Source organism: Siphateles boraxobius, unplaced genomic scaffold, assembly GCF_051911475.1.
Source record: "Siphateles boraxobius isolate OS27281-9 unplaced genomic scaffold, OSU_SipBor_1 47, whole genome shotgun sequence".
NCBI lineage: Eukaryota > Metazoa > Chordata > Actinopteri > Cypriniformes > Leuciscidae > Siphateles > Siphateles boraxobius.
Genome location: NW_027509108.1, coordinates 2,049,377 through 2,074,394, shown reverse-complemented (window position 1 = coordinate 2,074,394; position 25,018 = coordinate 2,049,377). Strand labels below are relative to the sequence as shown.

The window sequence follows — 25,018 nt, the reverse complement described above, 5'->3', positions numbered from 1 at the left end:
ACAACATAAATCAAAATCATGAAGTTCAACCAACACCATCAGAACACTTTTTTCTTTGTCCATCTGGCAGTTAAAACTCAGATACAACAGCCAAATACAATCTAAAGTTAATATTATAAAGGTCAAGAGCCCAACTAAAGCAAACAATGATCACCATAACGGTGGCTTACAATTTTAGATTTTCTCCTTCAGTGATTCTGCTTTAGGTGTCTTCAATAATGCTCAATCATCACTCAATTAATCACTTAATTATCTCATTAACTTCAACACTCTTGAGTGTGGACTCATATACACTCGCAGGAGTGTTAATTTAACACTGGAGTTTTTGCTGTGTACAAAGAGCCGTAGTTAACTGACAAGCTGAGCCATATCGAATTCATTATCGCTGGCGATACGTCCGCGATATTGATGCGATATGGCTCAGCTTGTCAGTTAACTACCGCTCTTTGTAGTAAATGCCGCTCCATCTGAAAGCAGGTGAAGGCGATTTACTACTAATCAAGGAACCGGCTTTACTGACGAGATGCGCATAACAATATCGTGCGATATATCGCCCAGCCCTAATCTTAACCTCTGTTCATTTTCAATAAGAACTTCTGTAGACGTCTAACAGAAATAAAGTAAACCTGGTTAGTAATAAGTGAAGCTGGTAATGCTGTTTGTGGAGTTGTTTAATCAGATCTTGAGAGATTTCGTGAATTTTATCTTCAGTTGATTTCATCTAAGGCTGTTGCTGGAAGTAGTTCTTAGGCTTGTTTGAGATGCGCCTTGCCTCGCCTTAAATGTAGTCGAGAGTAGGCAGCTGCAGTGAAGGGAGGAGTGAAAAAAGCGCAGGCAAGCCGGACAGTTCTCGCTTCTCGCAGTGGATCCATAGACCTGCGAGATCAATGATGAATATCGCGGGATTCACGGGATTCACGCTCGTGCACAGTGTTGCTAATAAACTGGATGTAATTTAAGTTCTGTTGCTTTTATATGAAAATAAATATAATGAACAAGACACCCAAAATACTTGTTATTTAATTCCATTCCAAATAAGTGTTTATCAATAATTTTTTTCTTTAATACAGACATAGGCTATGTGTTTTTTTTATATTAAAATGACATTGCATAACCCATAGAGATCACACTGTCCGAGAGTTTGGGAATATTCACACATAACATACACATAAAACATGATATCCGAGTTTTAAAATTAAACATTTTAAAAGAGAACAATACATCACGGTTGTTTAAACCAATCAACATTAAGCTGTGTCGTCAGCAAGTCGTTTCCCATCATGCTTTTGATCAGCGCAGTCGGTGGAGAGCAACTGCGCGCGACTGCAGAGTCCAACACGTGCGCCTTGCTCTCGCGAGAGCTTTTTGACACAGTCAGCATGACATCAGCGCAAGGCGGACCGCACTCAGACACATTTCTAACCGGCATGCATTACGCGCTGATCACCGGTGATCGGTTCTGCGCAGATTTTGCTCATCTCAAACAAGCCTCTTGTGTTTCTCTTTTCTTCAGTGATTCTGCTTGTTAACAGCAGGTGTTCATCAATAATGCTCAATCATTATTCAATCAAATAATTATCTCATTAACTCCAAAACTGAAATGTGTTACATTTAAAAGCCTGTAGTGTGCACACTGAGCAGTGTTCATTTCATCTGGGCAAACCCATGTAGGGCCTACATGGAAACCATGGACAAAACTGTCTGGGTCCCAGTTAGATAGCCCAGTTCAAACCCACGTGGGCCCCACATGGCTGTGCTGGCTGGGTTGGGATGCAAATCTGGCTCAAAACCGGGCTAAATATCTTCAAGCGTGTGGCCAGACTAAGGGTAAGTTTACATGACAAAGATGTAACTCAAACTATTTGTAATTTTTGCATTTTATGATGAAAACAACAACAATAATAATATAAATCTGTAAGTAATCCCTTGAAGCAGAAAAACATGAAAATCACAGAAATGCATAAGACATAAACAACATACCTTAGGAAAAAAATATAAAGGAATAAGAAACTGTGATAATTATATTATAATGAGAATTAATCAGCATACCACTTGGAACTTCCCCTCTTTACATTCCCCTTGATATGTTTACCCTGATCTGCAATAGCTTTAGCAGCACCTGTCATTCCTGTTAGAGCTGCCCCTCCTGCCATTAAAGCTACAGGCAGAGCTAATCCACCAGTGGCAGCGACCAGTACTGCACCTCCAGCTACTGCTGCTCCTACTCCTGCTACACTCGCTCCCACTAAAGCTGCGTCTTTAGCCTTCTTCATCATTATCTTTTTCTGAGCTTCCTTGTACATCTCATTTGTGTAATGCTCTTCATAATTCTTCATCACCAAGCCTTCTATCTTCTTTAACAGTTCAGTGACCTGTGATCGATTTTTTTTATCTTTGTTATTGAACACATGATAAATGCCTTCACACTGTCTAACTAGCTCATTAATCTGCTTGTTTTCAGTCAGAAACTCCTCTATAGATGTATCTAATTGATCTCCTCTAGTGAACAGAACGATGGTGTAACGAGCTGCTTTTTCTCCAAAGTTCTCCTGAATCAATTGCACTGAGTTTTTCTCCTCTTTTGTGAATCTCACATCCAGTCTGATGACCAGCAGAAACACATGAGGACCAGGAACAGACATCTCCACACACTTCACTAATTCATCCTTCAGTTGTTCTTTATTGAGCGAAGTATCACACAGTCCTGGAGTGTCGATCACTGAGATGTTTCGACCATCCATTAACCTCTGATGTTTTTGGCATTCCTTAGTCACAGATTCAGAATACATTTTTTCCTCAAACAGCTTTCGTCCCAGGATGGTGTTTCCTGTTGCACTCTTTCCAGCTCCAGTTTTACCAACCATCACAATCCTGAGATCTGACAAGATGAAAAAATATAAAAGGATAGGTGTAAACATGTACTAAATAAAGATTTTCTCACAGCAAAATCCCCTTTGTTAAGTTAACACCCCTCAGGGTACATGTGTCCACACTACAGAGTGTTAAAATAACACTGAAGCAGTGTTGAAGTTAATGAGATAATTAAGTGATTAATTAAAGGGGTCATATGACAAATCTAAAAATAATTATTATTTTGAAACATAATTTTGTGTATTTGGTTTAATGCAATATGTTTACACGGTTTTAGGTTAAAAAAAAGTCATTATTTTACGCATGCTGAAAACTATTGTTGCTCCATATGCCCAGCCTTTCTGAAACACGTCGATTTTAACTAAACTCATGGTCTGAAAAGCGCGGTGTCCTCTGATTGGTCAGCGATCCAGAACATTGTGATTGGCCCAGAAACCTCAAGCGTGTGACAGAAATGTCATGCATGGTCCGTGTAACACTTCACAATTAAAATTTCAGACCATACAATGCAAATGCAAAAATGAAAAATTGAAACCAGACATAAATTTTTCTTGTTTTTCTAGTTACATTATCAATTGATAGTTGCCTTTTTCTTACCTTTTTTCAGTTTTACTTGTGCTAAATTGTGACTTCAGAAACAAACATTTGAATAAATAAAATCTAACCATTTTCTATTTTTCATCTTGTAATTTGCGCCATGGGCGGGACCATTAGTACGGGGGGTGGCCGTGGACTAACTTTACTATCATTTCATTGATGCGACTGCTTTATTTACACTGCATGCACATTGAGGAGAAGTTTAAAAGACGAACACAAGACAAAATTTTTCACCCGAATTGCCAGTTTTTATTGTTAATAACTGCACTGTTAACCCTTGCTGTAAAAAAAGGCCAAATTCTGACAATATCATACCATTTTCCATTAAAACAGTGTTGCCAGATTTTACTAAAAAAAAAAAAAAAAAAAAAAAATGGCAAGGTCTAACAGAGTGTGCTAAATGTAGAATTCAGGAGCAGCTGGCGAAACGGTGGCCTGGCTTATTTCGCCCGTTGCCCCGCTGGTTTAGACTGTGTACAGTTGAGACACCTTAAATAACTTGCGTGCGCAGCCAGCACAAGTTGTGATATTTGCTGTGCACATGCATATTAGTGTCCTCTTTGATCATGGGAAATTTGAACAACGGACGCATCTCCGATCCGAAGATATCGGCAAAAGTTTATTTTTCTAAGGTAAGACGTTCACTTCACCATGCACACTCCACAATGAATAGCTTATTATCCTTATGTGACTGTTAAACGTAACTGGTATCATCACAAACGTTAATCTGTGCCCTAAAACTGGCATATTTCATTGTATTGTGTCATGCAAGGTCATTGCAAAATCTAGAGAAATGTACGAGGTGGCCAGCGGGGTTAGTTGAGACACACGTGTATCTCGATAGAGTTCTATTACGAAACACGATGTTTAGTTGTTTTAAAACATTTTGCCTTATGTAAACATAGACTACTGTTATTTATTTTTTTAAAAAAAATTTAATTACTATTGCTATTTATTATTTTTTTATTTGAATTTTGGGCTAGTAGTCCTATTGAAGGTTCCATGTTCGGTCTACTCAAAATAATGAAATGTAATATAAATTTAAAATAAAAATCAATAAATAGCAATAGTAATTAAATGATTTATTTTTTAATAAATAACAGTATATGTTTACATAAGGCAAAATGTTTCAAATCTGTCTGAACTGATCCCCTATATACCATTACAACCCTAAACGGGATAGTCCCTCATCCCACCCCCCACTGTTAAAAAAGTAACTCAGTAACTTTTACTCTGAGTAAATTTTAAATGAGATACTTTTAACTTTTACTTGAGTAGATTTTTAGAGCAGTACTTTTACTTGTACTTAAGTAAAATTGTATTGAAGTAATAGTACTTTTACTTGAGTACAATATTTTATTACTCTTTCCACCTCAGCCTATATGAAGATCAGTGTTTGCTTCAGTTGGGTTCTTGAACGTTGACTTTAGCATTAGTTTTTCAGGGGTTTTTGCAGTGTAGTGAATTCATTATTGATGTTTGGTTTATGTTTAGAGTTTTGTGTAAAGTTCTTACCTTTTGATATGATGTCGTATGTCTTCTTCTTAGGGCTCATGTCCCATATTTTTTTTGATGTCTTGCCTACATTTTTGTCTCCCATTTTTTCATTAGAGAATTTCTCGAATCTGTCTAATGACATAGTATCCAGGTTTTCATGCATGTGATATGTTTTCATTCTTTGTCTGAAATAAGAAACACAACTCTCTGTTTCTTCATCAGTCACAGTGTGTGTTGTTCTTTCTTCCGTTGCACTTTCCATTTCAAAAGTCTCTGACTCTATATGTGCTCGTTCTTGTCTCACCTCTTTTTCTTTCTCTTCTAGTTTATTTTCTCTAGTGATTTCCTTTAATTGTTCAATCACAGTATGTGTTCTCTCTTCTATTACGCTGTGGGTTGTGAAAGTCTCCATTGCTGTTTTAGCTTGCTTTTGTTTCATTTCTTGCTCTTTTCTGTTGTATGTCTTTTTTTCCTCTCGTTTTTTCCTTATTCTTATGCTCTTTGTTCGAAACACTGAGAATAGCTCACTATTGTAATGCTGGTGATTATTCTGTTTGATGAATTCATCCATCTTCTCTAAAAGCTCTATGATATGAGTTTGATTCATCTCATTTTTACTGTTGATCCCATGATAATTACCTCTGCAGTGACTGACCAGCTCTAGAAATGTTGTATCAAGTATAAAGAGCATCCATTCTCTCTTTGACATTTTTTCTCGTCCAGTAAACAGCACCATTGTGAACTTAAAAGCTTGAGCTCCAAAGTTCTCCTGGATTTGTTCCACAATGTTCCTCTTGTTCTCTTTAAAGTTCTCCAGGTTTACGATGAGCAGGAAGACGTGAGGACCAGGATCAGAGAGATACAGACTCTTCATCATCTGCTTCTTCATCTCTTCATCAGTCAGTTGAGTGTTGAAGAATCCTGGAGTGTCGATGATGGAGATGTTTCTGTCTTCTACTCTTCCTCTCTGTATCTCACTCTCTCTGGTTCTGCTCTCTTTAAATGCCTCTCGACCCAGTATTGCATTTCCTATTGAACTCTTTCCAGCTCCAGAGACTCCCAGTAACACAATCCTCAGATCATGTGCATCACCTGTTAAACAGTTCATGTCATTAGCGGGAGATATTGTTGATGTGTATGTTTGTTTTCAGATATTCTTTTCCAACCCGTTATTAACGTAAACGCAGGCTCCTGCCACAGTGTATGTATTGCACAATTTAAAATGTAAGTTTCTCAGTATTTGAGGTTAAAAATTGCTAATGTGAATCTGTCATGCGGACCTGGGAGCGCACCGAGGTATCGAACCTGAAACTACCGGATGAGGTGATTGAGTTTGTTTGCACTCGAACTGTAAATGTGAATGCAACACGGATTTGCACTTGTTCAGGAAGTAAAGTAACCTGCGCACGCGATTATGCAATTTAGCCGATTACGATGTAGATTGTTCATGTAGATTGTTAATCAAACACATGTAAGGGATGATAGTGCTGATGATTTACCTTGGATACGAGCGAGAGTGAGCCTGCAGTGTATTTACACATAGCGCCTGGAATCAGGGCAGCAAATCATTGGCAGTGCACTGATTAGAAGATGGCAGTTTCCTCAAAAGAGTTTGTTTGCAAGCAGCAGAAAGCAGCCTTCATACGCACATACAGTAAATCTATGTGTCGTTTACTCTGCTGCGCATAATAGCACAAAATAAATGAAAAAAACACAATATATCGACGGCGTTCTGTTGTGATATTATGATATTATAGAAGTTTGTTGGAGAGTAAAAATAAAAAAAGGTTGCAACTTTTTATCTCACAATTCTGACTTTTTCTTGCAATTGTGAGTTTATATCCCAATTGTGTGATTTAAAGTCGCAATTGTGAGGGAAAAAAGTCAGAATTACGTGATATAAAGACATAAAGAGTTCATATTATGCAATTCTGACTAACTCGCAATTCTGAGAATAAAAAAGTTACAATTATCTTTTAAAATGTTTTATTTTGTGGCGGAAACAAGCTTCCATATAGAATAAAATGCTTGAAAAGTAATTTTCTTGAGTAGACTGAGTGTAAAACTTAGTTCCAGAATGAAGGTGAGTGGTGCGTACTTTGTGCCAAAAGCAATTGGAAATCAGTGACACGATCTTTATCACTCATTCTAATTCTACCATAAAGCGCTCAAAGTCTGAATCAGTGGATGATGAAACGTGTTCAGTGTGGACAGCCTGAAGATTTCCCCTTTTAGAAAATGTGCCAAACCTTAACAAGAGTTTACTTTGATCGAACAAAAATGCTTTAAATATGAAACAGCAAGCAAAGAAAAAACAAAAAGGCTAATCATTAATTACTGTTATGTGTCCGATATTAGAAAGGGCAATTGTGCAACATTTACCTCAGTAAGTTGAGCGAGTGAATCTCTGGTGTGAGTGAGTGGAGGCAGGGCTAATTTACATATTCATGACTCCGTGTATACTTTATGAAGCAAGTGTGTAGAGTTGCATTCAAGCATATTTAATGCATGAATAATTTTTTTTCACAGGAAAAAAAAAACGTTTAAATATAATATTTCGGTGATCAAAGATGAGTTTTAAGGGATACAATTATTGACTACTGGGGGAATTTAAGAATGTTTCGTGAATCCGGACACTGGTCCTGCAATTTATGTTATATTTTATATGGTTTTTTTTTTCAAACAGATGTGTTGGCATTATTATAGGCCTATTTAAAACATGTCAGTGTTTTAATGCAAGGTAAACAGCACAGGGGTTCACTCCTGTTGAACCAGATACCGATGCAGTCCTGAGTTTCTCAGCTTCAGATGTCATTAATCACTTCGACAAACAAATCTAGCTCTAATGCTTTATTGTGAAATATGTTTATTTATTCATTGGCACATTAGATTTACATCACAAACGTATCTGCGCTGATCCAGCTGCTTATTAACCTTGGACCCATTAACATAATGACAGTCAGCTGTCAGTAAACCGTTAACTTATATAGCCTAAAACAGATTGTTTGAATGACACGCAATAAAGCAATTCTTAGACCTTCTTCCTTGTAAGGACACCTCTCAAATATCTGAACCAGTTTTTATTAATACTTGAAAATCACAGAAAATGAGTTTTAATCAGAGTTGAGACTATAGACAGCGTATGAAACTCCCGTCTCAGATCGTGATATAAGAAACTGTCAGTCTGCAGATGTGCTCTCCGTCACGTCTCCTTTTTATAACAACCAGATAGAATTTTACATATGACAATGAATCTGTTGAAACTAATGTATGATGAAACAGCTTTAAATCAGCTGTAAATCAGAAGCTTTAAAATGACCACCTTATCCTGTAATATTTCATTCAGTTTTTACTACCTTTTTTACACTTCAGTTTTGTCAATATCACAAATAAAAATCCCAGCATATAATTCAGTTCTGAGGATTTTAAACTAGCGGTGAGTATCATATTAGGTTAATTAATTTACACTGACCTTCATGTTCTGATTCCATTATGTCTCTTGCAGTTTTTGTATCATTCTGAGCCTATCTGTTTTTGTCTGACTGTATAATATGACTAAGAGAAACTAGAAGTGTCTAAACTGAACTTTGCCCCTTTGAATATCATCTCAACGATGTTTATTGGCTGTATTTTAAACATTATGCAACAATGTGGTTTTGGGCTGCATAACCCTAAACAGAGAGAAGACTTTACTACAGAAAGATGAGCTGTTTTCTGTAAAAATGACAGAAAACTGTCAGTGTTTTTTTTTTAATTTAGACTTAAAACAACAGAAAAACTATAGGAACAAATATATATTGTACAACTGCTGTATACACAACAACACACTATTAATTTTTTGGTGAAAATACCATGTACATAAAAAGTGACAACCATAATTACAAAACGTGGGAATTATGGTTGTCACGTATGTAATTAAAGTTAGATCAGCCATTTAGAAAAAAGACTTAATATAAAAGTGGTAGGCCTATTTCTTTTTTTTTATGAATACATATTCTATGTATTGTTATGATATTGAAATAATAAAAACGAATCCTTGATATAATTAGAACAGACAAAAACAACACAAAAGAAGCAACAAAGATGCACACTAAGGGGGCTTTTACACTGGGCTCGTTTGCTGCGGTCCGAGCCCGGGAGCGATTGTTCTTGTTCTCTATAATTCATTGTAATCGACCTAAATGTTTTAGACAATTTTCAATGAGGATCCTCATTGAAAATTGTCTAAAACATTTAGGTCGATTACAATGAATTATAGGCATATACCTATATTAACAGTCTATAATACGTCCGAACACTGCAATAATTAGTCATCAATGAAAATTAAAAACAGGTTTATTTCAAAAACATTGTTTAACAAATTAATAAAAGAGGCACGGTGCTACATCGCAGCTTGGAAGACGTGGGTAATAAATGGACAACTGGAGGTAAGCAACAGTAATTTGAGGTAAGCAACAGTAATTTGTAGCTAGTTTGATGCAGATTGGTGCAGATTGAAATGGTTAAAATCCGTTTTCGCGCAGGCGCAGTAGGGAAAAAATACTGAGTTTAGGGCAATCGGTTCGTAGCTCTGCTTTAACTGTGCGATATAGTCAGGAGGAGCGACCAAAATTTCTGACATGCCAGAAATTCATCCGACCATCCGATTGCCGATCGGGAGAGGTTAATCGCCTCTCGTTTCTCCATGTACACTGCACGAACACTGCACGACAAACGACGCGCGACAAAGCTGAAAATCGGCCCGACCCGATCAGGTGTCTTCAATAATGATCAATTATCACCTAATTTATCGGTTAATTATCTCATTAACTTGCGTCTCTTTCTGTTCTCTTCTTTCCTTCAGTGATTCTGCTTGTTAACAGGCTTATTAAGGTTTAGATGACTCCATATTTAATATACACAGATTTCGTGGCTCAGATAAGGTTCAGTTCTGGTTTATTTATTAGCTCTTGGCTGACATGTGGCATTGCTATGGCCTGCTTGTGGCTCAGATCTGGCAAATAGGAGTGAGACGCCCAAGGGCCGTCCTTCCACGCTGCATGTACTAGATTATATTTCCACATGTGCCAGATGTGGGCCAGGTCTGGGCCGAAACAATGTTGCTATATGGGGCACGTTACTCTTTCGTTCTGTTCACTCACGCTGATCAACAAGAAGAAACCCTTACATGAGTATATCAGAGAAAATACTGATCTTCAGGTTGTTGTTAATGACTGTGCGAAAGATTTCAATCATACAATAATGAAGAACCGCGATCAGGTCACTGAACTGATGAAGATGAATGCTGGTGAAGAAGAATGGTGGACAACACTACACAGATGAGATATATAAAAAATCAGAGGAAAAAGATTTAACGAGTGACTTAAAAAAAGAATAGGAGGGGGGGTAGGAGTATTAGCAATAGCAATAGCAGCAATGGCAAGAGCAAAAGCAAAGTTAATCAGACTAAACAAAAACGGCTAGATGTTTGACTTCTAATTTCTGTCTAATTAACTTCTTTGAAAGAGTTAATGAGAATAACTAGATTCAGTTGTTTGAGATAGTTACACATTGCCATGTTTTATATACAATATGCATATTGATTGTATTGTGATTTTAAAATCATGCAAATCGCATATATCAATCGCTTTCTTCAAATAACGTGAAGGGAACGGTCTCTGTAAAAAAATAAAAATATTCTAGGCTCTAAAAATAAAGCCTAAAAAAAAACTATTTGAGAACGTTCTGTATGTTCTTTTTAGGTTATTACAAAGCGTAAACATGCAAAGACACATAAGCGCTCAACTGTTTGGTTCAAGATGGTTAACATGTCTGATTTTTTTTAAATAAACAAAATGTTTAAAAAAAGAATAGAAAAGAAAGAAAGGAAACATATACAACAAAATATATTGATTTCATCCGACAGCTGCTGTGACGAGTCTGCACATTTCTCCTCTATGTGGTCTGTGCTGGTCTGTCCACTGGGTGGCGCTCTTCTCTTTGTTTTCAATCTACAATAGAGTATATGGAAACACAAATGCTCACAAATATACATTGGCCTGGATTGATCCAGCTTGAATAATGTCTGTAAATGCACAAGAGTGTAAATCAAATACAATTATACTGTTAAAAATAGGCTACAGCACACCTGTAAAAACAGCAAAACAAGAGCTTCTTTACAGTAATAATACCATGCACTTCATTAAAATCTGAGATAACTCATTTCATTTGAGGAAATTGATTGGTCAATTGCCATTAACAATAAAAAATGTTTACTGTGAGCTTGGAATCCACTAAGAAAGATCCTTAAATTAGTTAATAGGAAACATCAATTTAAATAAACCCTGCTATTTAACAACAGCACACATGAATTAGTTAAAGAACTGAACAAAAGATCATCAATGTATCAGCAACAACACAGTCACTGTAAATTAATAAAGTGACACACGGCATAACATCAGTGCTTATTTGCTCATCCTGGAGTGAAACACAGGCTCTACTCTCCAACACAACGGTGACCCATAAAAAAAAATTACATAAACCCTTTAAATCCCAACACATCATTAAACACATCTCCACTATATCATTATGTGCATCAGAGATCGAAAGCTGATGTTTAAAAGAAAAATGAAAATCATCCTGGTGGAAAAAACAAACAATTTATGTCAAACCGGCTCCAGTTTCATTTACCGTGAAAACTCCATATGATTGAGACATAATCATAAGCACAGCCCACCGTGTCACAGTCCACTCCTTAAACACTTTCATTTCCTTTCAGACTTGAAAAAAAAAGAGACACTGAGAGAGAAAATGCACAGCACAGGAAAAAGCAATGAAGACACATTATTTAGTGGAACATTTGCAAGCAATCAGTCAGGTAAGTTACAATAATATCCCCTGAATATAAGTAAATGGCAAAACGAAACTTATAATGTGTTGTGTGAGGAAGCATGACAACGCGAAACCTTTACACTTCGGGGTTTCATTACGTTTTTAATCAGTCAAGTTATTCCGTTTATATCCCGGTCACGTGACCCCACGGCACTTTCAGGTACCATTTCAAGACATTTTTAATTTCTGTCCTTTAAACTATCTTGTGTGTAGAAATACTTCCGTACTGGATGTTCACACAGAACTCGTTCCACTGGGCTGCCTCTCCACTGTTTCTTATTGATGGACGATTTGCGTTCGTGTCTCGCGTTTGTGTCAAGTTAAAAACGTTGACATATATAAATCACACAGTCAGTTTATTAATACAATTACATAAAACCTTTTTCACTTATGTATGACTGAGAATCACTTAATAAGAATCACATTCATTTAATTAAATTAAGTTAAAACTATATGTAATCCAAATGGATTTAAATTATATATAGCCTACAATTCAAATATATAAATCTTAAATTTAGACATAAATGTTATTTTTAATGTATAATCCTGAATTGTAATGACTCTGTGAGTATTTGTAATATCACAATAGAATAAATACATTTTAGGGTTTGTGCACTGTGATAGGCTACAAAGAACACCACATAAAGCATTCATCAGAAACAATTATTTTATTTAAATTATACATGAATACTGCAGTAATAATACAAATAAGACGAATATTTATTATAGTTCATATTTATAATTACTAATTCTTTAATATTATTATAATAACAATTAAGAAACATTTTGAAGATACATTCAGTGTGATGCATTCATTATATTGCTTTTATAGATAATGCCATATGTTTAACTCATAGCCTATATATATCTTAATGAAATATCACCTTTAGGGAAGTGACAGAGATTAACTTTCCCAATAAGGGCCGGCATTTTTTTTTCTAACCTTGTTAATGTATATGTAATGTAATGCATTTACACTGCATTTATAGCTGCAAAAATAATGTTATGAGATCAATGTTTTAAATTTAGAATTTTGAATATAGTAAAATGTATGGAAGCTTGTTTCCGCCACAGAATGAAAAATAAAAAAGGTAATTGCGACTTTTTATTACCCAATTCTGACTTTATAACTCAGAATTGCGAGATATAAAGTCAGAATTGCGTAATATAAAGTCGCAATTGCGTATTATAAAGTCAGAATTGCGAGATATAAAGTCAGAATTGCGTGATATAAAGTCGCAATTGCGTGTTATAAAGTCAGAATTGCGAGATATAAAGTCGCAATTGCGTGTTATAAAGTCAGAATTGCGAGATATAAAGTCAGAATTGCGTGATATAAAGTCACAATTGCATGATATAAAGTCAGAATTGCGAGATATAAAGTCAGAATTGCATGATATAAAGTCAGAATTGCGAGATATAAAGTCAGAATTGCATGATATAAAGTCAGAATTGCGAGATATAAAGTCAGAATTGCGTGATATAAAGTCACAATTGCATGATATAAAGTCAGAATTGCGAGATATAAAGTCACAATTGCGTGATATAAAGTCAGAATTGCGTGTTATAAAGTCAGAATTTCGAGATATAAAGTCAGAATTGCATGATATAAAGTCGCAATTGCGTGTTATAAAGTCAGAATTGTGAGATATAAAGTCGCAATTGCGTATTATAAAGTCAGAAATGCGAGATATAAAGTCAGAATTGTGAGATATAAAGTCACAATTGCGTGTTATAAAGTCAGAATTGCGAGATATAAAGTCAGAATTGCGTGATATAAAGTCACAATTGCGTGTTATAAAGTCAGAATTTCGAGATATAAAGTCACAATTGCGTGATATAAAGTCAGAATTTCGAGATATAAAGTCAGAATTGCGTGTTATAGAGTCAGAATTGTGAGATATAAAGTTGCAATTTCGAGATATAAAGTCAGAATTGCATGATATAAAGTCGCAATTGCGTGTATCAAAAAGAGAAGTTGTAGTCATAATTCTGCTAGTCGCTTCTCTTTTTTATGTCCTTGTTTCTCTTTCCTTCAGTGATTCTGCTTGTTAACAGCAGGTGTTCATAACTAATGATCAATCAGAACTTAATGAATCACTTAATTATCTCATTAGCTGTAACACTGCTTCAGTGTTAAGGCGGGCATACACTGTGCGAATTTCGTCCGATTTTGAGCCGAACTCTGACGCGTGCGACTTTTTTTCGGGTCGGGCCGATTTTCAGATTTGTCGTGCGTCGTTTGTCGTGCAGTGTTCGTGCAGTATACAAGGGGAAACGAGAGGCGATTAACCTCTCCCGATCGGCAATCGGATGGTCGGATGAATTTCTGGCATGTCAGAAATTTTGGTCGCTCCTCGTGACTATATCGCACAGTTGAAGCAGAGCTACGAACCGATTGCCCTAAACTCAGTGTTTTTCCCTACTGCGCCTGCGCGAAAACAGAGTTTAACCATTTCAATCTGCAGAAAGAAAAAAAAACGAAAAGAGGGAACTCTTTAAGTTCTGTAGTTCAAACTAGCTACAAATTACTGTTGCTTACCTCAAATTACTGTTTCTTATCTCCAGTTGTCCAGTTATTACCCACGTCTTCCAAGCTGCGATGTAGCACCGTGCCTCTTTTATTAATTTGTTAAACAATGTTTTTGAAATAAACCTGTTTTTAATTTTCATTGATGACAAATTATTGCAGTGTTCGGACATATTATAGACTGTTAATAGAGTTATATGCCTATAATTCATTGTAATCGACCTAAATGTTTTAGACAATTTTCAATGAGGATCCTCATTGAAAATTGTCTAAAACATTTAGGTCAATTACAATGAATTATAGGCATATAATTATATTTTTATTATTTTATTATTCCTCGAGGAGTAAGCTTCTATGTAATATTTTATGATCACAGTGTATTGCAGTGATGTCCTGTGAAATTATTGCGTGCCAAATTAATTATAATAGCAGATCAATTTAATAATAAAATTAGCCTTCTCTAATACAATAATGCTAATAATAATTTAATACATAAATTGGAAGTGCTAAATCATCTTGATATTGATAGCTGATGTTTGTTTTGACAATATCTCTGGATACATGATATCGTCTACCAACCCAGCACGGGGGTTTATCGCACATATTTCACACTTATAGCGTGAGCAGTCAAGTCGCAGCTCGACGTTCGGACCGTATAGTGTGAGCACTTAAATCCTGAGCTTTGGCTTTACATCGTATGCGATTTACTCGTTCAGTGTGAGTAGGTACCCTGCTGAAATCGCACAGACATCGCACAGTGTATGCCCGCCTTTACTTTAACACTCTGGGCTCATTTGTTCAAAACAAATAATCTGGACAGTTAAACAGTTTTGCTAATCCATGTTACTTTTGTGGAGTTTTTTTTTTTTGCAAGTTTTTCAAAGCAAAATTGGATTGAATCACCCTGATCCAGATACACACTTTTTCAGATGACCAAATCTGGATTACCAATGCTCTAAATGGGGTTATATTTCACAATCTTCTTTTATTGTATGTTTTTAATTATTTATTTATTTGGGATCAATGTTATCTCAATCTTGTTAAAACAGTTTTGAACAAAACATACTGATGATTTACTACAGACCAAAACCAAGATTGAATTTTGTGATCTAATCTGATTTCAGAATATGTTTTTTTCTTTTGAACAATTTATTTTCAAGATTTGATCCAATCCGATTAGATTACTTTTGAACAACTGGGCCCTGCGGACAGGCTCACATAAACACTGAGTGTTCTTTCAACACTGGGTATTTTGCTTTGATACATCCATCTGTTCAACTTTTTTACAGAGCCAGAAGTGAAAATTATGCTGTTGGGCTCGACTGGATCAGGAAAGAGTGCGTCAGGAAACACCATCCTGAGCAGAGCTAGAAACCAATTTGAAGATGATTTTTCTCCTGAAGCTGTAACCAGAATCTGTCAGTCAGCACAAACAGAGCTGGATGGACAAACAATCACAGTGATCGACACTGTAGGACTCTCTGATACATCAGTGAAGATCACAGACGCTCAAACTCAAATAGAGAGAATGTTTAAACTTCATAGTGTTGATGTGTTTCTGCTGGTGATTAAACTGGGTGAGACTTTCTCAAAGAGTGACAGTAAAGTTGTGAAATGGATCCAGGATCATCTTGGAGCAAAGGCCCTAAAACACACATTCGTGCTCTTTAGTCATGGAGATCAGTTACATGGGACAGTAGAGAGATATCTGAATAAATGCAAAACACTGCGGTCAGTAGTTGATCAGTGTTCAGGAGGTTTTCATGTGTTTAACAACAAAAAAGAAGATCGATTTCAAGTCACCGAGCTTCTGAAAGAGATCAACAAACTGAGGAGGCAGAACAGATTGTGGAGATACACTGAGCACGATTATAAGAAGATTCAGGATGATCTACTACACAGAAAATGTGTTACTGGAGCAGTAGTAGGAGGAGCAGGAGGAGGAGTATTAGGAGGAATAGTAGCAGTAACAGGAGTAGCAATAGCATCTATGATAGGAACTGCATTCACTGCAGGACAAGCAGCATTAACAGGAGCAGCAGCAGGTGCAGCTCTCGCAGCAGTAGTAGTGGGATCTGGAGTCTATTTGTTGTCAAAAAAACATACCCATAGATAAAAAAAGATAAACGTGACATTTTACATCCTCACTACTTATTAAATCACTCATAAATCAGCAGCATTATTGATGACCTGTAAGTTTTTAAATTGTACTTCTCTTGGACCTTTCTTGTTTATTTTAAGACAATCATGTATTCAATCTCATTACAGCTTCTAATTACAAAATTATTATATATCCACAAGCGGCAATCATCAGGGTCCAAGCACCAATAGATGTTTAGTGATCCGAATGAAACATATCTTATGATGTGCTTTTTATAGCAAGTCCATCTTGAATCTTCACTGAAAGATCATATGTGATGTATGTGTGGTCTCATATTCAACATTTAAATTAAGATGAATTGTATGTCATTGAATGTCACCAGGCAATTTCAAATGAATATGAAGATATTGTTTGCACTTTTTTTTTAAATAAATTATTAAGGATATTTGTAGAATATGTGTAGCCCTTTAAAACTGTGTATTTAAAACTGTTGAGCCTAAACTCAAATGTTAAATGTTTTGTATTACTATAACCGAATATGAGCATGGCCATGTGTTCAGGACAGGACTCTTATCAAACATGTGAAGTTTGGGGCACATCTGACATTGTATGGCTGAGTTACTGCAGGCTGTCTGTGGTTGCCTAGCAACACCGAAACTGCAAGCAAGCACCCATGCCACCGCCACCCGGCGGCTTTAGGTTGTGTTTAGGGCTACGCACCAAGATACTTTTTAGTAGGTATTGGGTCATTACATGTATGTACTGAATATCATCCACGTACGTGAAATGTAGCGCCAGGGGCAATTGACCGTTCGCAAAAGCCACGCCCCCTAGTTACTGTTACTACGCCCGTCAAACAATTGAGAACCAGACACATAGCCATGGCTGGGATGAATATAAGTAATTGGTTTTGGAGCAATGCGGCAGACATATCCTCCAGGGCACGACAGAAAGGGCTGCAATATGCAGTGGAGGGATATGTCCAAAATGTCAAAATAAGCAAAGACGGGAATATGACAACAATCAAGGCAAAGGTGTACCGGTCTCAGTCCAAGAATGAGAAACCTCACGACCTGTTCTTGCAATGCAACCAACACAGCCTTGTGGACCAGTCATGTTCCTGCACTGCCGGGTAAGTAGCCTATGTTTTAAATTTTAAATATTTTCCCAGCCAACATTCTCTGTCATGTGTCAGACCTAACAATCTAGTTTAGGTTACAAAGATTCAGTTTCTACCTGTTCTATTAGCGCTTGTCAGTTAGCGTAGTATGTTATGACTTTACAGATGGCAACGCGTTGATTTGTTGGTTAAATGTTATGCACTGCTTTCGGTAACAATGCTAGATGGAACCACAACTGTTAAATTCAGTTTTACAGATTTTATAGCCTCCAGTGACCGTCAACCTCTTGCTAAATTATCTGTGTCGATAGCAATATGTGCTTGACATGCTAACAGCTACCTTACAGGCTGCCTGAATTTCCTACGGAAAATTAAAGTATCCTAATGTTCTAACTTTACTACTTTCGATAATAATGCTATTTAGAACCACAATTGTTAACTACTTATTACTACTTATTGATCATTTATATGCTAAGTTAGCTCGCTAGCTTTACTTACCTTAGAGCAGACATATGTATGCTTGTTAATCTTCAAGGCATTTAGCTGTGGGTGAGGTCTCCCACACTGCTTGATCCATTGTCGGCATCTTTCCTCTTGGGTTTTGGAAATGCGAAAAAAACGACCCCTCCCTCTAAACTTTTGGGGTACCTGGTGTCAGACTTGCAGGTGCCATAGGCGCATCGTTTCACCATCTTGCTGAAATCGCAATGTTTGACGGAGGTCCTTCTCCTTAGTTACAGTTGCTAAGCTATGATTGGACGAGGACCGTTCGAGGGCGGGGTTTTGCGAACGGTCAATTAGTCTAAATATTTGTTTAACCCACTTTTTGCCCTTTTGCCCCACCCAATTCTGAAACCCATATCAGATGTAAATTTTGCACCCATTCAACCACCACCCGGTGACTTTAGGAAAACAGAGCACAGTGGGCAGTACGTAAATACAGGAGGAGTAAAGTGATTTGTATTTGCCACACTTTCTGCTACCAGCAGGTGGCGCTATTAGAATAACCGAATATGAGCATGGTCATGTGTTCAGGGCAGGACTCTTGTCAAACATGTGAAGTTTGGGGCAGATTGGACATTGCATGCCTGAGTTACTGCAGGCTGTCTGTGGTTGCCTAGCAACATCGGAACTCCAAGCAACATTAATATATAGAACTTATCTGATGATGCATATTAGATGCATATGTGACCCTGAATGACAAAACCAGTCATATGGGTCATTTTTTTTTTTAAATTGAGATTTATACATCACATGAAAGCTGAATAAATAAGCTCCCCATTGATGTATGGTTTGTTAGGATAGGACAATATTTGGCCGAGATACAACTATTTGAAAATCTGGAATCTGAGGGTGCAAAAAAGTCGAAACATTGAGAAAATCGCCTTTAAATTTGTCCATTTATGTTTGCGATTGTGCTGCATTCAGTCACAAAAATAAATGTTTTATACATTTACGGTAGGAAATTTACAAAATATCTTCATGGAACATGATCTTTACTTAATTTCCTAATGATTTTTGGCATAAAAGAAAAATTTATAATTTTGACCCATACAATGTATTGTTGGCTATTCTCAAAAATATAGCCGTGCTACTTAAGACTGGTTTTGTGATCCAGGGTAATTTTGTAGAACTGAAATTAAAACCAATTGAACAGTTTAATGAAGTAATCATTTAATGTCTAGACATAATAATATAGTATAATACTGGTAGAGGAATGAATTATGATTTAGGTTTAACATTTTAGCTAAATGATTTATGACATTTTGATTATTTCATATCACCATATTGTGAGAATGTAAATAAAAAGGATAAATCATATCGTTATCAGTAAGATTACAAGACACACCTATAGTTACAGAAGGTGTTATTGGTCATGCAGTTGTATGATAACTAAATGACACTGCATAGGCTAATGTGACTGCAGTGTTATCTACTCTTTATGTGTGTGTAGCTTTCATTTTCTTCACTAATTTGCAAAGCATAATATCAAACTTTTTGCTGCACTGTATTCCTTGAAAAAGCAATGTTTTACCAAAAGTTCGGTAAAACATTTTGGTTTACCAAAAATGTTTAATTCACCCTCATGTCATTTCAAACAAACAAAGGCCCTGATGTACTTTTTTGTTCTTTGTTTAAGGGTAGTTTTTCAAAGAAGTTTGAAATACCTACTGTTAACAAACATCCTGACAAAACTACCAGCAGTTTACCGATCAAACAAGGTTAAAGTTCATTGGTTTGTTCAGTTGGAGTTCAACAGGTGCACTGCAGCTTTAAAACCGCACAATGAATGACTACAGGGCAGAGTCCTACCGTTAAACCTGTTATCCAAACATGACAAAAACATCTGAAGTGTCATTCATGTCTATAAATAACAATTCATATGTATTTGAATAGGTTTAACGTGTGCTGAAGGGTGGAGCACAGAAATAAACTGAAGAAGAATCCAGTGAGGTCTGATATTCAGGAGCTGTGTGTTGCAGTTCAATATGGTTGTGAAGCGAATGAAATGAAAGAGTTGTAAGAAGAAGTCCACACAGCAAAATCCCCAGTGTTAAATTAACACTGAGAGTGTGAATTATATAAACTCTGAGCAGAGTGTTAAATGAACACTGAAGCAGTGATAATGTTAATGAGATAATTAAGTGAATAATTGAGTGATGATTGAGCATTATTGAAGACACCTGATGTTAACAAGCAGAATCACTGAAGGAGAAAACCGGAATGGGCTGTATATAATTGTTGAAAAATGTTTTGAAACATCTCACTGGTGTAGTACCACCATCCATTTCCCTCTGCCATCTTCTCAATCTTCTCCAGCAGTTCTGTGACCTGAGAGCGGTTCTTCATGTCTTCATTATTAAATGAGTGAAATCTGCCACCAAAACTCTCAGTAAATGCCTGTAGATCTGGAGTGTCTCTGATATACTCATCTAATGATCAATGATCGGGATCGGATTTCGTAGACAGTGTGCAAGCGTAATTGACATAATGTGAGCTCGAATTTTTTTTTTAACGTGCGAACATTTCTGATGCGAATTTCATACTCAGTGTGCAATGGCCTTTATCTGTACAAAAATATCCGTGAGATTTGCCCAAAACCGCCAGTTGAGAAAGTAAGTTGTCCCTCTCCCTGCCCAGCTTAGAAGAAAAGAGTTGAAATGTGAATTTAATGTCAAATTTGAATCTGAGTGAGTGCATTAACTGTGTATGGATGTGAGAGAGTGCAAATGTGAATGAGTGTAGCTATTTATCTGCAAGGGGAATCCATTGCAATGTGTTTGATTAACCCAATATTTAACTGTTGGTATCTCCGTTATGAATTTGTTACACTGTTATTGTCAACTAGCCTACACAAAGATATGATTGCATAGACTTGCATTATTTGCTCTCTGTTTCCTTGTCTCTCTGTCTCTCTCACTTTCTCTCTACACACACACACACACACACACACACACACACACACACACACACACACACACACACACACACACACACACACACACACACACACACACACACACACACACACACACACACACACACACACACACAAGCAAAAATGTAGCACCTCTGTTCAATCTTTCTGATTTTAGTAAATTTTTGTAAAAGGTACTGTTAAATTATTTATTCAAATAAAAACTTTAAAATAATTTGAGCTTCAGCCTGGTTTAATAGCATTTATATATATATGAATGTCTTTGGTCAAATTAAGCTGTAAAATAAATAGTTTATCCCTTTAAATGTAATGGATTTTGAAAGATATCAACAAGTACAAGTACAGTAAACAGATTCAATGCCATCTATGCATTATAAAGTGAAACTCAGTGATTGATGCAGAATGAGAGGAACTTGGATGCATTTTATTCTTTGCTCTGCTGTTTTTATCACAGTGGTATTTTGTTACAAATGTATTTTGTCACATTTTTTAAAATTGGTCAAAATTAAAATACTTTGTACCTAAGTTGGTACTTTTGACAACCCTAGCGTGAGTGAACAGAATGATGGTGTGACGAGCAGCATCTTCTTCAAAGTTCTTCTGAATCCATTTGACTGTGTTTTTCTCTTCATCTGTGAATTTCTCGTCCAGTCTGATGACCAGCAGAAACACATGAGGACCAGGAGCAGACATGAAGACAAGCTTCTCCACTTCCTCCATCTTCTCTTCTTATGCATCAATCACTCCTGGAGTGTCAATTATTTTCATGCTTTTTCCAGTCATTGGTGTTTCATGTAGCTCACAGGTCTATAGCAGAATTTGGTGAATTTCTCCTCTTTAAACTCTCTCTGCCCACAATAGTTTCTACTACACTGGTCTTTCCTGATCTAGTTTTGCCCAGCAGAACAATCCGAGTATAAAAAGACAGTAAATAATTAAGGACTTATCAAGACTAACAGAGAGGAGCCTGGATAGATTGTATTCTTGCTCTGCTGTTTTGATCATGGACATTTCTCCAAACAGAAAAAGTAAAACACACTTACAGAACTTTTTCTTCCGTTGAGCTTCCTGGCACATCTCACTGGTGTAATACTTCCATCCATTTCCCTCTGCCATCTTTTCAATCCTCATCATTAGTTCAGTGACCTAAGAGCGGTTCTCCATGTTATTAATGTTGAATGAGTGAAATCTGCCACCGCACTTAGAAAAAAGAGCTTTGAGATCATTACTTTCAGTGATATATAGATCTAATGGTTTCCCCCTCAGTTGATCAGCCTGAGTGACCAGAATGATGGTGTGATGAACAGAGTTGGGTAAGTTACTCAAAAAAAGTAATCCACTACAAATGACCAATTACTACTTTAAAATTGTAATTTGATTACATTACTGATTACTGCATGTAAAAAGTAATCTGATTACTAATTACTTTACTTTCAAGTTACTTTGAAAACCTATTAAAACACACAAAAATACACTACAAAGTGAAACTCAGTTCTTTCCGTAATTTAATATTGACTGAAAAATATTACAGAAATACGAAAACAGCAACTTGACTAAAAGATCCAATGCATTTCTAGAAAAGTCTTAGCATAAACCTCACTAATAATGGAAACTCTAGTATTTTTAAATGTGTCTACAGTATTTAAAGTCTACAGTATCTAACATTCCTTGCGGCGTGTAACATGCACTGTATGTGTGTGCTACTGTAGCTTAACTGTGTTTGATAACAGTTGATTACAGTTAAACAGTATTTCAAAAAAAAAAAAAAAACATTGCATATTTGAATGCTGAAATGCAGTTGTTTTTCAACTACAAAGTCAAAGTTTCTTCTACACTACAGGGTACAAATTCATTTATTTTGTTGAGAATGTCCAGCTCTAATCCTGAAGACTTCAAGTAGTCCATTACTTCTGTGTCTGAAGAATAACACATATCCTCCTCTTCAAACACAAAAAAATCATTGTCATTGGAGTTAGAATGTTTCTGCTCGAAAGGATTTACAATGTGGCCCTCAGAGTGTTGAGCTTGACATTCCGCAGTCAGCAGCGACTTCACATGGTTTCTTCTCTCCTCATCTTTAATCCAGCGTATCTTGAACCGGGGTAAAGTGGCAGCCGCCAAAAGAGCATTTTTACTGTCCAAGACAGAGCTGAATCGCACTTGTATGGCCTGTAAGAAAAAAATACCATCTTTTAATCCGTATTTACAAATACAATTAGATTTGATATAATTCCTTCTTTGTAGTTTCAACAACTGAATTAACTTTAAGCCAAGTCAAATATTTAATGACTAATACACTTACATACATTAGGTTACACCAGGGTGTGATTTTCCCCCTTCCAATTATTGATTAACTAAATCATAAATACAATTTGAGAAAATCAAGAACAAAAAAAAAAAAAAATAGGTGTAACAAATTACATTAATTTTTTTAAGTCAATCCAAAGTATCATTTTTTTCAGTGTAGCCAGTATATGGAAATATTGATGCAGTGGGATTTGTGTCTCTGAATGTGTAAACAAAACAAAACAAAAACTAAACAAAAACTTAATGCTGCACTTTCCAAAACATCTGCTTTTCAAGATGCACATAGAAATTTGTCTGGTCCTTGACACGATTGTGGGCATAAAAAACAATATTAAGATCAAATTAATGTTTATATTTTGAGACAAATGTCTTCTTAAAGGGGGGGTTGATTATGATTTCACTTTAATTAATAATAATAATAATAATAATAATAATTTGTTACATTTATATAGCGCTTTTTCTGGGACCTCAAAGCGCTTTACATAGAAGGGGGAATCAACCACCACCAATGTGCAGCATCCACCTGGATGATGCGACGGCAGCCATATTGCACCAGAACGCACACCACACACCAGCTTACTGGTGGAGAGGAGACAGTGATGAAGCCAATCAGTATATGGGGATGATTAGGAGGCCATGATGGACAGAGGCCAATGGGCAAATTTGGCCAGGATGCCGGGGTTACACCCCTAGTCTTTATCGAAGGACATCATGAGATTTTTAATGACCACAGAGAGTCACGACCTCGGTTTAACGTCTCATCCGAAGGACGGTGCTTTTTGACAGTATAGTGTACCCATCACTATACTGGGGCGTTAGGACCCATACAGACCACAGGGTGAGCAGCCCCTGCTGGAATCACTAACACCTCTTCCAGCAGCAGCAACCTGGTTTTCCCAGGAGTCTCCCATCCAGGTACTAACCAGGCTCAGCCCTGCTTATCTTCAGTGGGCAACCAGTTTTGGGCTACAGGGTGATATGGCTGCTGGCATAAAATTAGTGTGTAATGTTGCTGTTTGAGCACAAACAACATCTGCCAAGTCACAATGCCCAAAGTTCTGGGTTAGTGACATCACCAACCTTAAAATTTACATAATCCCGCCCCCTGAACACGATTTATTGATTATCATTACAGAATATGCTAATTAATGATTAGAAGATAGTTAACTCCACATCAGCTACATACATTTAAACATAAACAAAAAAGTTTTTGAAATGTTCAGGACAGAGCTGGTCTAGCTCTGCCCTCTGTGCTGGGAGCAGCAGCTCATTTGCATTTAAAAGGACAGACACAAAAACGGTGCGTTTTTGCTCACCCTCAAAAAGTGACAATTTTCACATGCTATATAAAAATATCTGTGGGATATTTTGAGCTAAAACTTCACATACACACTCTGGGGACATCAGACACTTATTTTACATGTTGTGAAAAGAGCATTATACCACCCCTTTATTGATTTTCAGTTTTGTTCAAGGTAATTAAAGCAACAGTTTTTCAATAACTGAGGAATATGTAAAGTATGGAATTTGGGGTAAAAAGCGCATCTGGTGCTGGGGCAAAAAGCACCATATTTAACGTGATAATAAACACCCGGCTGACTTTTCCATTTGTTGACATGACAACTTATATTAAGTTGGGTATCCACATTAGATATAATACCCACATTTATAAAAAAACGGTAATAT

General features: G+C 36.5%; 1 protein-coding gene, 1 long non-coding RNA gene and 1 pseudogene across 3 annotated transcripts in view; 1 reads left to right on the top strand and 2 right to left on the bottom strand.

Annotated features, from left to right (window-relative positions):
• Window positions 1-2,036: 2,036 nt before the first annotated feature.
• LOC143710509 (GTPase IMAP family member 9-like) lies at window positions 2,037-2,879 on the bottom strand. Its single transcript, XM_077201450.1, has one exon. The coding sequence runs from the start codon at window positions 2,862-2,864 to the stop codon at window positions 2,037-2,039; it is 828 nt and encodes a 275-aa protein (XP_077057565.1). The 5' UTR covers window positions 2,865-2,879.
• Window positions 2,880-3,638: 759 nt separating this feature from the next.
• Window positions 3,639-25,018, bottom strand: part of LOC143710508 (GTPase IMAP family member 8-like) — an 86,381-nt pseudogene continuing 65,001 nt past the window's right edge. The window contains exons 6-13 of the transcript XR_013194575.1: window positions 22,068-22,171; window positions 21,547-21,951; window positions 20,307-20,519; window positions 16,280-16,374; window positions 10,869-10,955; window positions 10,155-10,275; window positions 5,270-6,057; window positions 3,639-3,647 (exon numbers count right to left, since the gene is read on the bottom strand). The product of XR_013194575.1 is annotated as a GTPase IMAP family member 8-like (transcript). The remainder of the gene's footprint in view (window positions 3,648-5,269; window positions 6,058-10,154; window positions 10,276-10,868; window positions 10,956-16,279; window positions 16,375-20,306; window positions 20,520-21,546; window positions 21,952-22,067; window positions 22,172-25,018) is intronic.
• LOC143710464 (uncharacterized) lies at window positions 11,666-19,248 on the top strand. The gene is made up of 3 exons (XR_013194557.1): window positions 11,666-11,821; window positions 15,655-16,981; window positions 19,205-19,248. It is a non-coding gene; the product is annotated as an uncharacterized LOC143710464 (long non-coding RNA).